We start from the raw sequence: 16167 nt of genomic DNA on the forward strand, positions 1-16167 counted from the left end.
CGCAAGGATTCCTTATCGGGTCTTCTGGTCAGCATGGGAGTACACTCCAAAACATGCTTTGACATCTGTGGTGATAAAATATCCTATTGTCACATTCGAGACGGTGCTCTAGTTTCATTCGTATACTGGCATAGCCAATGCCCGAGTGTAACTCGAAACGGTTCATTATGACTAAACGAATAATTCAAAAGTACATCGCCTAATCGCTGTTGTCGGAACCACTTGAAAACACAAACTAAAACATTCATCAGTTGATCTCGTTTCTTTCTCTGGTACTGAAGGATGCTTAGCATTTTGGAGGAAGCTGTACTGACACTTTCCATTCCTGTTGCAGGTGAGACGGGAACGCCGCCAGTGTCAGTAGATATCCTGGACTGTGACGTGCCGCCCTGCGTGTTCTACAGGGGCGAGAGCATGTCGGGGAACGTCACCTTTGTCGCAGGTACAGTATATGAAAGGTGCAGCAGCCATTATGTCAACAAAGAACGCAACAGCACTGTGCAATCACAGTCTCCTGATAGGTAGCGTTTTATAAGGGAAGATATTTTGTATTTGTAGTAATCTTCAACGAACATTGTACAAGTAAACGCAACGTTCATTGGGCACAGAGTGACTAACATAGGAGAGTAATATTCTCTGTGATGCAGTGTAGAATGGTTTGTAAAGTGTGTATGCAGATATAGGATATGGACAAGTGACTCACATTCTCAAGCTCAGTTCTTATTGGGTTATACAGCACACCGTCTCGCCGCGCGGGATTAGCCCAGCGGTCTCAGGCGCTGCAGTCATGGACTGTGCGGCTGGTCCCGCCGGAGGTTCGAGTCCTCCCTCGGGCATGGATGTGTGTTTGTCCTTAGGATAATTTAGGTTAAGTAGTGTGTAAGCTTGCGAGGAGCCGGGGCTAGCAGTGTATTTAACATTAAATTCTTCTAGAATCTTCATATGGAAATAATGCTCTAAGCCCCCCCTTTTCCAACTCCGACTTTTGCTGTTGCACATGGATTAAGAAGAGACGCGAACTGACTCTAATCGACCCTGCAAGTGGGGTAGGAAAGAGTTTGGCACCTGGAATAATTTAATTTGATAAATAAGTTTCATTAATGTGGTGAGAAATGAAAGGGTTGCTCTGCCGATCTACAGAATGAAAGTTCTGTCCAAAATAACAATTTGATTTATTATGACTAAACTCAAAATAATAAACACAACACATAAAACATTTACAATACGTCAAATTGGATACTCAAATAAATGCTGTGAAGGTGAAGTTGTCCGCAATCTAGCTTGTGACGTTTATGACCAAGTGGTATGTGGAGCCAATTCCTTGCAACTCCAATCTTAAGAGAAACACCCAGCCAACCCAGCATTAATTGCTGTTACGGTAGTGAGAACTCAGACAATGAACACCCAAGACAGAACCACGTAAGAAAAGACGGGAACAGGTGCGCTCTGCGGGGCTCTGTTTATAACAGAGCAAAATTACCAAATCTGCCGGTGCTGCGGACATACATTACCAAGCTGTCTTCTTAACTGGAAGGACACGATCTGGCGTACCGGAAGCGATGGCTGGTTGCTCCGACGTCCCGTCGTGGTGATGATAATGTCACGAGTATAGCCAGAAACAAATTATCCTGGTCTAGTTGTTCCATACTAAAGACTTCCTATCAATAGCGCCTCTGAGGGAGACGAAGATGGCTCGCCACACAATCACTGACGGTACAGTGATTGATTTTAACAAGCGAAGTCACACAGTAACTCCGATACAGTCGACTTGAGCCAAAACTGCTCAAGACAGGCAACATAGGCCGCTTGTACGCAGAAAGTTCAATTACCAACTGTACTCAGAAAGTTACGTTGAAGTCGGAACTTCAGCAACTTCGTCAAACAGTTACAAATAAATGAAAGTATATTAGACAGCCAACGGAAGGCAGGCTGTCCAGAGCAGCGAGAGCTCAGTCTTGTAACCTACTCCGACCGAAAGGCAAGAGCCCACCCCCTCAAGAGCACCCGTACAAGCCGAACACAGAACATTCCCGCCCCCACGACAGTGGCCGTGGTTAAACGTTCCAATCAGCAACTCGAAAACCGGCGGAAAATTCCACTCTATTGCCGAAGCACTACCTATCCACCAATGGAGATCTTGGCGCCAATTTCTGCATCGATTTTGCTACGTCACTGAGCTATGCCCTGAGCAAGCCAATCTCCGTTACTGTTTTGCAGAAAACGCGGGAATTTGCCTGCCAAGACTGCCTGGGAACATAAGTCATTCCCACGCCTCGCTGGTAGCCCGCTAGAAAGTGTTTTCACTAACTTTCTGCGAAGTAACGGAATCTCTAGCCCAGCCGCTCCTTCAGGCCCCTGTGGGTGTGCCGCCCCGCTCTTATGACAATGTCGGCGTCTGGAAAGCATCCACTCGACTCCCTCACACCCGTCGGCTTAACCCTTTCAAGATCAGAAGAACCCGCCTGTCACCGGACCACCCGGGTGATGAGAGATGCTGCGTGGGAAGTCCGCGTGTGAAGGAATAGCAACTTTTCACCGCATGCAATTAGAGAGGAAAATCGAATTACTCAGAGTAAGATAGTCAAAGACTAATTAAAGTTTTATTCGCTACATAACATGTCGTTCCTGAGACAATACCTCAGCACAACATATATTTCTATTTGTAACTTATGATGTGCGACGATGGGAACAATCGAATTTTGCGCACTGTTTGCACGAAGACTAAAACCTGAAGGATGAATACTCATTGCTAAAAACTTTCGCTCCGCTAAAGACAAACGCTTGACGAAGGACTCGCATCAGCGGTATGGTATTTGTACTAGTAGCTTTTGATAGTCAGCGGGTAGTTTGATGAGGAAAACGTAGCTATACAGTATTTACATTGAATGGTAGTGATGGATATTCGTGTGAAAATCGTATAGACGATAATCCAACAACTGGGAATGCAGCAGGAATGTTACGGCTACAAGTGAAGAGAGCTCAAATGAGGACCAACGAGCAACGTCAAAGTCGTCTTAAACACAACATACACAATCAGAATTCGAATTAAAGTGCAGGACCAGAAAGTAAGGAAACTCCCATACTCGAGGATCGGCGTTCGGATGCTTCGATCATGATGCCGATCCAGTTGCAGGATTGTGTATTTATTTGGTATAGCGGCCAACGGCCACCCCCAGGAGACCTGTTTGACAAGGTATTTTCTGCATAGATGATATCATCCCCCTCTCTGAAACTGTCTCCATATCGTTGGACAGCAAATACAGGCTCAACCTTCATATATCTACTTCATGTATTGTTCCCTAAACGTCACAGTCCTCAAAACCCTCATATCCGAAATTAATACTGCCATGTTAAATATCTGTAATTTTTCTTTCTTCCCCTGGGAATTGAATAAAGAAACACAACGATCAAAAGATTAGTCATCCTCCGCCATCCTCCCAGGAGACAGCACGCCAGTACCATGTAACATCGCCTCTGATCTTAATGATACGTCACTGACAAGTAACAAATCTCGATGAAACTTGGACCATACATACAAAAATGTGCTGCAGTATAGTAATGAAGATAACTGAAATAAATACGCAATGAGACAAACAGAAATAACACTTGTATTTAAAGACAGTAATTACACTGAACTCTCCGCGGTTTACGACTGTTTCCTGGACATTACGAGTAGAAAAGGCAAGAGATTGTTCTTAATGAGGTGTGTGACCTCCACAGATGGTAATGCCTGCTCTGCAATGTGCTCCCATGCTGGTTGCAAGGTTGGCAAGGAGTTTCTGTAGTAGGGTAGTCCATTCCTCCCTCAGCGTGGTTGACAACGAGTTGGTGGTCGTTGGTGCTTGTAGACATGCTGTGGTACGTCTCCACTATGCATCCTACATGTGACTGACAGTATTTAAGTCGAGGGAACAGGCAGGCAAGTCCATTTGCCATTATCCTCTCGTACCAAGAGCTCTTCTGCCTGCACTGTTCGACGCGGTCCCGCATTCAAAGTCAGGGCCTAATGCACCCCTGAAGAGATGCAGTTGCAGAAGGCACACTATGTGACAATAACATTGACCAGTGAATCAGTATTAAGGTGGCAGAATAAATGCTCAGATTTGCACCTTACATGAGTCCTTCACGCATCGCAACGAGAAGGTGGAGATGACACCTAACGTAATTCGTGGTTATGAGAACATTTGTCTATCAGTGTGTAATGCAAAAAGGGATGACAGCCAATCGACGATAATTAACACACCGTTCCTACACAATGCATGTCTTTGAGCGGAAGGTGGAACAGAGAACACGAGTCGCTTTTAGTTATGAAAAGCCAGCCCCACAATGGGGTAGCGAAGCTGCACTGCGGGAGTTACGATGGAAACCACTTAGAGGGGTGGCAAGAGGAAGGTCAGCGACCCTGGGCCAGGTGATTCAGGCCAGAGGACGCGTGTAGCAGCACCTCTGCAAAAGGGAAAGAAAAAAAAAAGCTTTAGAAAGCTGCGTTTCGGAATTCCAACGGGGTACAAACAAAATCCAGTGACGCATTTTGGCCAGCGGGTGTGACACATGGAAAGGTCAATGTATGTTAGGCATCTAGAATGGCCACAAAACATCTGATTGGCACCAAAACGCACTAGGAAGGAGAAAAATACTGAAGTTTCGACGCAAATAGATAGAAGGGACATTGCGATTGGTAGAGAGAGTTTTTACAAAATAAGAGGTATGCTCCTTGTGGTCAAAAGGCTGTGACGTGAAAAAGGAACTCAAGTGGAGTGAGGCAGTTCTGTCATGAGTAGGACAAGAGAGACATTTTTAGGGGACTCTTCTCTAAACTGGCCTCAAGTGCAGAATGGAGCGCTTAACGCTCCTTATGATGCAGAGAAGAAATTTGTGTGGGCACTGCACTGACAGCGGCTGCACGTCAGATAGAAATTAGCTGTAGCAACGTTTAGCTCCAACTGTGGAGAAACGAACCAGCCAAATTAGTTAATTGCGCTTGCGAGAACTGAGAGGGCACTGCAATATGCACGCTGCTCCAACCATGCGCGTGTATATTGCCACATAATAAGACTAGGGCTGAGTACATGTTTTCTCGCATATCGAGAAACATAGGGAAAGTTTCTGCTGGAAAGTTCAGTGAAGGCCAGATTAATTTTATAGGAATTTAAGTGGGAGAGAACGGCACTGCAGTCAGCAGCACGTCGCAGCTTAAGGTGTATACCACATGCAGAGGGGTAAACTTTGTTCACCAGCTTGCGTCCACTGTAAACTCGAGTGGCCTTGGGTAATCTTGCGCTCAAATTTGTCACATAACTAACCATCCACCATAGACTTGAGTGTCATCCTAAATAGTACCGGAATTGGACCATTTTCGTAGTGCTGACCAACATCATAACATATGTGTAGGAGCAGTTTTGTAAAGAAACTTCCAATTAAAGTTCAATATTATTGAGCTTAGGGTTAATGTAAAGAAACTTCCAATTAAACTTGCATAATATTGTGCTTGGGATTAATGTTCTTTCAGAGAGTTAATATTTTACATTGTTATGTATAAAATTATTTCACTTTTTGATGTTGGCAAGATGCATTATCCATTGCTTTTTTTTATGTTGTCGAGTTGAAAACTGTGTGAAAGCTGTAATTTTGAGAGAAAAATTGCGATATTAAGCTTGTCATTTCACCTTACACAGTTGTTCTCAATTCTAGAATAAGCAAAACCAAACCACACCTTAGAAGTACTCTACACGAAACGATCATTTTCGAGAATGTTGCACGTAGGCTCATACGGCAAGAGGTAGGAACACGTAATGCGCCCTTAGACATTATCGATCATGATCGTTTTGATGGTTGAAGTGTTCTGGTGTGGATAGGCATAATATTTGAGGGATGTCAACATCTTTGAACATGGGACACTCAGTGTTACTGTGACACTGTACTCTGTCCCCATGAGCATCTTTTCAACAGTTATTAGGCCCTGGATGAGTTTGAGCTACCGCGTGGAAAAACGCAGGTACAGGAGCTCTCTGAGTGGGAGGATATTTGGTAAATGGACTTGCCTGCCCATTCCCCTGGTTAAAATTACACCGAGTACTTGTGGGATGCGTTGGGGAGACAAATTGTGGCACGTCGTGATGTTCCGAGGACTATCCAGTAGCTGTCAATCACGCTGGTGGAGGAATGAACAATAACTTCATATCAACACTGTGGTCTCCACGAGAGCATGTTACAGAGCATGATTACCATCCGTGATGACCACGCAACCATTGTAAATCTCGGTGACTTACGTGTAATTGTTGTGTTTGAATGAAAGTGTCACTGCTGTTCGTCTTACTGCGTATTTCTTTTAGTTACCTTCGGTACTATGCTGTAGTGTTTCTTTCTATGTGTGATCCAAGTTTCATTGAGCAATATTACTCGGCAGTGACACATCATGCGGAAGTTGCTAACGTCATTAGGTTTTGCACAACAGTGGATATAAGATTTGCGAGTTCCCATTGTAGTCCATGAGGCAAACAGGGCGTGAAATCTTTCGTGCGTATTTCTAATAAATATGTTGGCAAGTTGGGTTTGTATCGTGACTGGATTACTGACGCCAAGAGACTGTGTACACTATACCGTAAAGAAGGGCGTGGGATATGTAGTTAAAGATATCAGGTATCGGAGCAGAACAGAGATGTTCAGGCAAAGCCTCCTCTCACCCTGACCACAGTTAACGTATTGGTGGCAGAAGCGTCTAGCGCCGCCTGGCTGTTGCAGAGCGGCCGACCACCTCGCTACGGCCGGACGTGCTGGCCAACATCGGCGGCGTCGAGGTCAACTACCAGCTGCCGCAGCAGGACGCCTGCCAGTCGCTGGTGAGCGGCAGCTGCCCGCTGCAGGCCGGACAGACCGCCGTCTACTCGCTGGTCATCAACATCCTCGAGATGTACCCCAAGGTGCGTACCGTTTCCACACCAACATTGTTGTGTTACACTAGTTCCAGCTGTCGTAGCTGGCTCAAAGAGACGACGGCTCACCCGTCTGGGATTTCTGGTCATTAGTATATTTCTTTGCTCTGGAGCCATTCCTGTCACTATATCGTCTTTTAACCTAACAACTTCGCATAGGGTTTCTGTTTGTAGTGTATGTTTGTGTATTGAATCTTTGAGACGGAGACAAGGAATCAGTTAAGGATATACCACGGTTGGTGTGGCACTTGCCCAATAGCCGTGTACAGCCTGGTGTGCGATTCCAATAGTCTTTCACTCATTTTGTCAATTTGCCCACAAATCTGCTGCACCTCCCGGTCTCGCAGTTTAATACACTAAGTGTTTAGCTATACAAGTAGGAAGATATCCAGCTCTTGTGCATTGTCGCATTAGATTTTCAGTTAAATCCGAGGTGTACAATGTTTCTCCATCCAAACGCTAACACCATTTTGCTGTGCAGAAACTCTGCAAAGGCCGGGGGTGATTGGCTTCTACGGTGGGTGTTGGAACCGGGTTGTTGTTTGGTTGATTTGGGGGAAGGGACCAAACAGCGAGGTCGTCGGTCCCATCGAATTAGAGAAGGGTGGGGAAGGAAGTCGGTCGTGCCCTTTCAAAGTAACCATTCAGACACTTGCCTCAGGCTATTTAGGGAAATCACGAAAAAACTAAATCAGGATGGCCGGACACGGGTTTGAACCGGCGTCCTCCCGAATGCCAGTCCAGTGTGCTAACCACTGTGCCACCTCTCTCGGTGAACTGGGTTGTCAGAAGTCACGAAGCCAGAAGCTAACCACCGTGGGCATAGTGGAATGGCGAATGGATGCCTGGCCGTTGCCGACGTTTCGTCATGAAAACAGCATTGTCAGAACAATCATTTATCACTCAGCAATGTACAAAAGTCTTGACGATGCTCAGAGAATCCAACGCCCTACGTCGTAAGCTGCAGATAGTCACCGAGAAGGTGCTGTGGTTAGCGAGCGGCTTGTGGTCACTGGCAGCCTAAAGGCCGGTTCCCACTAGAGCGCGGCAGCGCGGCGTGCGGAAACGGCAGCGGCAAGCGTTTTCCGCGTTGACGCGGCGGCTCGCGGAATTGGCGTTCCCACGTGGAAGCGGCAGACGTTAGCGGTAGCCAATGACGGACAGCCACTGAGGTACGGGCTGGGACCCACTGAAACGCGCGGTGCGTTTGATTAACTATATCTTACACCTACATGAAGGAAAGACGAAGTTGGGTGAAGACATACCAATTTTTCATTTTCTGTACAATGTACTCTTTCACATATTTCATTATTCATGTTTTCTCATTTCACCATAAACAGATTTCATGACTACCGTTCACGATTGTTCACTATCTCCTAACACATTGAAACAATGTACAACAAGAGAGATTATTCAGATAGTTAAGCGAGACAAAAATTTAAAATGTGGTACGGTAGCAGGTACACGAAAACAGTAAGAACACAAAGGCTAGGTGGAAGGGATGAAAGTGGAAGCCACCTGATAGAATTTCCCACAGAGCATAATGTAATCATCGCCAGCACCTTGCTTAAGAATCACGAAAGAATAATATATATTTGGAACAGTTTTCGAAACCAGATTTTAAATTGTAAGGCATTTCTTGGTGCAGACGCAAACCTGACTGAAGATTGTCAACAGCAAGAAAAGCGTTCTGAAAAAGAAAATTTGTTCACACCGAATATAAATGCTAATGGTTGGATACTATTTTACAAAGGTATTTGTGTGGAGTGCAGCCTTGTATGTAAGTGAAACGTGGACGATGGACAGTTCTGTCAAGAAGACAATGGACGCTTTCAAAACGTGGTGATTCATAAGAATGCTGAACATTAGATACGAGGATCGTGTGACTAAAGAAGAGGTACGGAATTAAATAGAGGAGGAAGAGGAAATTACGGCACAACTTTGACAACAATAGGGGTTAGTTGACAGGACGTATTACGGGGCGTCAAAGAGTGAGGACAAAGGGGTTGGGTGTTAGTATTCTGATAATAATCATCTGTTGAAATACTATTCTACTATTTTATCTATTAATGTAAGCAGTGAATTTACTCTTCCATGCACTCCTTAAAACATTTAAACCAAAACTGAAATCAGTTGAACACCAAATCTTTCAAACACTGTCTGACAACTACTGGATTCACTTTCAACTTTCTATAACTATCACTGGCTAGCCACACACACATACAGATATAAGGAGAACAAAAATAAACAAACCTTAGTTTTCAGCATATAATTCTGCAGGTTGGCAACATGTACACAAACAAACCAGACAGGAAGGGACATGAGGTGAACACACTGTAGTTACGACTTTAAATCAGAGTTTTCGGTAAAACGTCTACTGCTAGTGACAGAAGAAAAAAGAGCGAACATGAAAATGTGCTTATGTTCCATAATCTAAGCTTTAGTTCAACCTCCAGCATGTGACCAGGTGAGGGGAAACGTATATGTCCGCCAAAAACTCAATTCACTGTAAGTAATCACTCATTCACGTAAAAAAAGATGTGAACTGTTTTATAATCTGCAAGTATCACAGATCAAAACAAAACTGAGTCATTCTAGATTCCACCGAAGATGCCTTAAAGTAAAAGGCGAAACGCGTCTTGAATCAGTAAAGTACACTGGATAAAGAAAAAAGAAAGGAAATAATCAATAGCTCTACATATTTAGTAAATTACATCTTATGACATACCAGCAAATTAAGGTGCGCGTCATATATCTTGGCGGCCGAGTTTAGGTTCGTTCTGCGCATTTGACGTCACAAATCACAGTCAGCCAATGAACAGAGAACGACGTTGCCAGATCTCGACTGCAGTGCAGAGCACGGACGAGTGTCTTCAATTTTAGAAACGTTCAGTCATAAATGAAGTAATTGAACAAAAGCAATGTCTTGATAGCAGACTTTCTTTTATAGAAAGTTTGGAAAAAGCATTCTTTACACCAACTGCTTCATATTCTATTAATTAATTAAACCAAACAAACAATAAGCCTCCTAATTCAGGCGATAGCAAGGAAAGGTGTTTGTATCACTCTCACGAACCGCTTTTTCGCAATAAAGAACAGCGGTAATTGTTTATTTCCTATTGTACTTCGACGCAACGTGAGTAATTCATAGTCATCCCAACAGTGTTTGTCGGTATTTTACAAACGTTTATAGTGCTCCAGGAGATGCCAGAAATGAGTAGCTGCGTTGGCGTAATGGTTAAGGTGTTGGGCTGCTAATCGGAAGTTTCTGAGTTCAAGGCTTGTTGCATTCTAAATATTTTATTTATTTAAAAACAATAGCGAAGTGTCTTACTTAATGAATTTTATTCGTTTGAATGTAATGTTTTGAAATTTCCTGTGCTTCATTATAATCATAATAAGTTTTCAGTTTTTGTAATTTTCTCCTCCAATATTTCTTTTCACAGCATTTAAAAACAACGAAAAGGCACACATACAATATTCATGTTATCCGTTTTGTTTGTATATCGCCTCTTCTGCAGTCGCTGTTTTACTATTCATATTGAGATATATTCTTTTGCGGCAGTATTAAAAGTATTATTTAGAGCAGAATTTGGGCTCGTACGTTGCCGAGCTATTTGATTGTCTGACGGAATTCTTTGCTTCGCTGCTTTGGCAACATCATATTCAATGGTTTCGTCGACTGATCTATGTTTTGGCAAGTATTTGCTGTCCGTTGTGACAAAAACAAAATGTTTGCGCACTGTGCCTCACTGGCAATATATTTTAGTTTTATGTTTTATTACGTCCAAAATTCAGTTTTGTGTACTTCGCCAACTTCGTTTTAATCAGAACGTTTTAGAAAAAAGCGAAATGACTCTGGTATAAAGAAAGTTTTGTTACAGTTGCTAAAGATAGAATATTTCCCAATTTATAAACACTGTTTATGTTATAAAGGGTGTTCATTTTATGGGGACATTGAAATCTCTTGAAAACGACACACAGAGCCAAAAGAAATCCTAATGAAAATTAGTTCCTCCCGGAAGGGGACATCCAATTATAACAAATTTGACTACAAATTCGTCGAATTTGGTATCATTGGATGTCCCCCTCTGAGACAAAAAAAATTTAGTTAAAAATTTGTTTGATCCGATGTGTAGATTTGCGGATATTTCAATGTCTCCAATTAAAATGAACACTCTGTATAGTTGGAACCATGAACGACTGCGGTCGATTTAAGGCTCGTTCTACGCACCTGACGTCACGCATCCGCTGACAGCCAATGAGTGTTCAGTAGTTTTCTGAACGGTCTGCTGGGAATGTCTTAGCGAGTGCGAGTGTTAAATGTAATTGTAGTTATTCTTTGGTGAATTTTTATCGCATTTGTTGCAAGTTGTCATGGCTGATAATGGTGGTAAGCGACAAACTCTCCATAAACAGGCGAGGGACATAATTTACCGGATTCACGCTTTTTTCAAGCGCGAAGCAGAAAACGGTGGACCTATCACGGATGTCGCCAGATCTCAGGAACGCACTGCAGAAGCGACAGGCGTTAGCTTGAGAACCGTTCAGCGGATTGCCAATGAAGGAAAGTTATCTACGGAGACCTGTGGAAGCCCACTTTTCAGATCGCCAGGGAAATATCGCACTCGTGAGAGGACTGTAACTAATTTAGATAATTTCGACAAAGATGTTCTAAGACGAGAAGTGCTCAACATGTACAACACAGGCGAATTTCCTACTGTAAAAAAAAATCACTGTGAAAATGCGTGAAACCATAAATTTTAAAGGTAGCATGACTTCAATGAATAGAATACTTAAAAACATTGGATTCAAATATGTACATACAAATGACGGAAGAAAGTTTTTAATGGAACGTAGTGATATCGCTGCTTCAAGGGCACAGTTTTTAAGACGTATTATTGAAGTAAGAAAATCCGGGAATAAGAACATTTTTTTCTTGGACGAAACATGGGTGAACCAAAATCACACAAGGAAAGCGTGTTGGAAAATGAGTGATGGTTCGGGTGGGTTTAAAGTACCAGTTGGTAAAGGTGGACGAATAATTGTGCTTCACGCTGGTTCTGCTTCTGGATTCATTCCAGAAAGCAAATTAGTGTTCCGGGCAAAAAAGAGAAATTCAGGGGATTATCATTCCGAAATGAACTCTGAGACATTTAAATTGTGGTTTAGGAATCAGTTTCTCCCTTACTTGCCTGCAAACTCGGTGATTGTAATGGACAATGCGAGTTATCACTCTGTTGTTGTTGACAAGACACCCACAACAAGTACAAAAAAAGCCGATATCATGTTATGGCTTGCAAGTAAAAATATTCCACATACTGCCAACCAAACTCGTGCTGAAATGTTGAATCTTGTAGTGCTTCATAAGCCTCGCACAAAAGTTTATGAAATCGATTGTATTGCACAGGAACATGGACACACAGTTTTGCGTTTGACACCGTACCATTGCCAATACAATCCGATAGAGTTAATTTGGGCACAAGTGAAAGGGTATGTCGCAGAACGAAACGTGACATTTAAAATTGCCGATACAGAAAGGCATGTTCGGCATGCACAAAGGCTACAGGAGGAGGACATGGACAGGGAAATTGTAATTGACAATCTGCTTGAACCCATCGTCATAACTCTAAGACCTGATGATTCGGACTACGACACTGACTACAGCGATGCAGAAGACTATCGCAGCGATTGACAACAATGAAGGGTAAGGCACATACACAATAATACTCATGTTCTCTTTCTTGTTTTTGTTCCACAGTTGCAATTTTACCAATGGTATTGAAATATATTCCTCTTCTGCAACTGTAATAAGCGTCTTATTTAGACCAGACGCGTTTTTCTCTTTTGAAGCATCTTCATTGGACAGCATTTTGTCTCCTCCATTGCCAAGTCACCTTTCGTAGTTTTGTGCTGAGGTAACACAATATTCAACGTTTGTGTCGGCCGATCAGTGTTTCAGCAAATAAATGCTTTTTGTGTGTGCCACACACAAAAATTATATTTGACATAGCTCAGAGCACTGATACACAGTATATTCAAGTCCTAATGTTTTTGTAAGTCCACAGTTTTGTTTAACGTATTTTGTGTACTTCCTTTTGATTGATTGAAGTGCTTTAAAATAAAGTCAAACGCGCCCGGTGTAAATAAAACTTTTATTACAGTCACGAAAGACGGAATATTTCTCAATATTACATACGACACCAATCTGGTACTTAAATTAAATGAGATGTTGTTATACAGTAAATTTTATATGAAATTTAGGTATCTTGTCCACATTTCATTCTCAACATTGTGGTAACTACAATCGAACATACGGAAAGTATATGCTATGAACTTTACCTCTGCAAACTCTTCAAAATTTCGTGCAATGGTTTACTACATTTAATGCTGCAATATAACTGCGTTGAAAATCGAAACAAAATTAAGTCATTTATGGGGGGAAGGTATCAGTCAAGTAGATGTGTCAAAATCAAATTTTTGGGCCAAATAGTTTTTGTGAAATCGAATGATAAGTGTGTCAAAGCAGTCGGAACACTATGTGTCTGCACAGGCGAGCAGTGCAGTGGTTACAAAATCGCGCACGGCGTGGAATGCGGGGAGCACGTCTCTGTAGCAGCGAAAGGTTTAATGCGGCCGTGGTGGCTTTACTTCATAAACTGCGCACTCCCCCCTAAACGTAAGTTTGAGAACTACACTGCTACGGCGCTGCTTCTCTTGGCGCGTACAACTGGCAACGCTGCAATCTCCCGCGTCTGGGCGGGCATGCGCGAGCCGCCAAGATAAATGAATTGAACTATAGTTTCGGTTTAACTGCTCATTCGACATGCTATTAATGCCATTTAAAAAAAAAACATCTATCCCTTCTGAAAAACTGTAGTTACTTTCATATCTCGGTAGATAAACAGATTTAGGATATTTATCATGCGACGAAATACATGACTTTTCACAAGTTATCGTTTGCAAAAAAAAAAAAAAAAAAAAAAAAAGCATTTCGATTTCTTGAACCGTTTACGAAATTTGCGGTTGATACAACCACATGGTTTACGACGAGCAGGACGAACTACCGGTCGCGTCGCGAGCAACCTGCGCGCGGTCACGGCACAGCCCGTCCGCCGACATATCAGTCAATATCTCGAGAACGGTGATAGCTATCGATCTGCTCTCAGCTTTAAAAACAATTTCGATATGTTGACTAAATTTCATACCCAATAATGTATTACCTAAAATGAACTGTACGCAAAGTCCACACAATGCGTTTTTACCTCTGCACACTCATTAAAATTTCGTGTAAAGGTTTATGTAAATGCGATACAGCAAGTAACCACCACGAATATCGAAAATAAATTCGGTTCTTTATCGAGAGAAGATATCAGGCTGTAACATGCCCAAGAATCAAATTTTTCTACCAAATAGTTTCCTTGGAATCGGATGTTAAGTATTTCATAGCTGCCGCCGCGTCCGCGCCAGCGGTTCGGCGAAAGTTCGCGTGGCCCGGGGTTCTGTACCTGACGTCACGCTCAGTGCGTTCTGTGATTGGCGGCGCGCACTTGGAGCGCGGCACGCGGCAGCGGAAGCGGTTCGACATGGTCAAACCGCGACGCAGAGCCCGCCGCGCCGTGCCGCTGACGCCGTTTCCATGGCAACCACGCCGCTGACGCGCCGTTTTGACTCGCGGCAGCCCTAGTGGGAACCGGCCTTAAGGCGTCTCTCGACTGGTGAAATGATGGCGGCGGCAACAAGACGAGGATGTTGACTCCGGCAGCCCATGACGGCAGCCACACAGACTAGAGGCAGCCCCACGGTTCGGTACAGGGCGCTCCGGGGCGCGCAGAATCACGCCGTGGGCCCTACGTGAGGTGGAGGGTCTCAGGTACAGTGCCTGCCCACACAAGCGGAGGCGGACAGCCAGGAGCTCGCCCGCACAGGCGATGACAGCTGATCGGCTGTGTGGCCCGAGCTCGAAATGTAGACATCAGAGTACGAGGTCAGCAGCGGCTGAAGTAAGCTTAAGCTTACAGGTGGCTCACCAGTTGCAGGGCTCGAAGTCGGCAGCATTAGATTCAGTGCAAACAGCAGAGGCGCAGCTAGTAGCGGCACAGTATGGTGGAGGCAGTTTGCCGACTTACGTCGACTGGAAGACCGTTCTCGACCTCCTCTCGAAGCTGGTACCTGCTGGACTGTATACTTCTGTCTATAAATGAGGAGCATTCATGTGGTTTTCAGGTCTCCTTTTTTGCCAAGGCATCGTTTCCCATCGTGTAAGCCACAGCAGAGTCATGGCTCAGGCGCGGAGCAGTTACTTCATCCACACCACAGTGGCTCCGCGATTCTGCTGCCTCGATGATACTACGGATCTGGTCCCTCTGCTGAGCCACGCTATGTGGTGACTGCTCGACGCAGTGGCGACAGTGCTTGTTGCATCAGAAGGCCGCTCCTGATGTAACTTCACTTGGCCGGCATCACTCTGGGCTGCTTCCGTGAGGCTCTTGCATGAACCGTGATGGCGTCTTTATTTTATTCAACTGTGCCAAGAAAATTAGTTGTGGCTTCACAACTCGAAAGCCAATTAATTCTTGGTCGAGCTTTCACAACCATCTCTTATCTACCGTTATCCAGATTTTATTGAACTCACGACGCAGTTTACTGCTAGCTAACAATATACACAGCACGTGTATCTGTGGCCTTATATCCTTGGAACCGGTGATGTAAAAAGTAAGATATATGGGCCAAATGCGACTCAGGGCAAGATTTAATTCTGTACATCATTCATGTCGTCTTAACGAGAGGCAGGTGGAACATAAACGTCAATATGCACATAATCTGGGAAGTGTATTTATTAAAATATTGTGTCCAGTTGTTTATGAACTGCACACCCACATGCTTGTATGCACACTGTGTTGTGTTTGACCAGAAGTGAAACGCCGTCGTCCATATACGCCTGAAGAAGAAATGAATAACAAACTGGCTGTGTTTTAGAAAATCTACGTAAATGGACGATTGTTAAGTACTTGTAATATGTCCCAGATAAGGTTTATCTTTGTACATTTCCTTCTCTCTCGTAACTATTTCATTTTTACTAGGTTAAGAAAATTTTTACTACGATGTCAGAATGAACAGGTATGGTAGATCATGAGAAGCTGGTTTGCGAAATGAAGAATACACTCATATAAAAATGGTTATCAAATAAATGACCTCAACAGAGCCAATATTATCAGACAGTGATTCATAAGTT

At 43.6% G+C, this 16167-nt stretch overlaps 1 protein-coding gene across 1 annotated transcript in view; it reads left to right on the top strand.

Moving 5' to 3' along the window:
- The window catches only part of LOC124713246 (NPC intracellular cholesterol transporter 2-like), a 34690-nt gene that overhangs the window by 14010 nt on the left and 4513 nt on the right, over window positions 1-16167 (top strand). The window contains exons 2-3 of the mRNA XM_047242933.1: window positions 335-442; window positions 6742-6920. Of these exons, the coding sequence (XP_047098889.1) occupies window positions 415-442; window positions 6742-6920 (207 nt within the window). The 5' untranslated portion in view covers window positions 335-414. The remainder of the gene's footprint in view (window positions 1-334; window positions 443-6741; window positions 6921-16167) is intronic.

This window comes from Schistocerca piceifrons, chromosome 1 (assembly GCF_021461385.2).
Source record: "Schistocerca piceifrons isolate TAMUIC-IGC-003096 chromosome 1, iqSchPice1.1, whole genome shotgun sequence".
NCBI lineage: Eukaryota > Metazoa > Arthropoda > Insecta > Orthoptera > Acrididae > Schistocerca > Schistocerca piceifrons.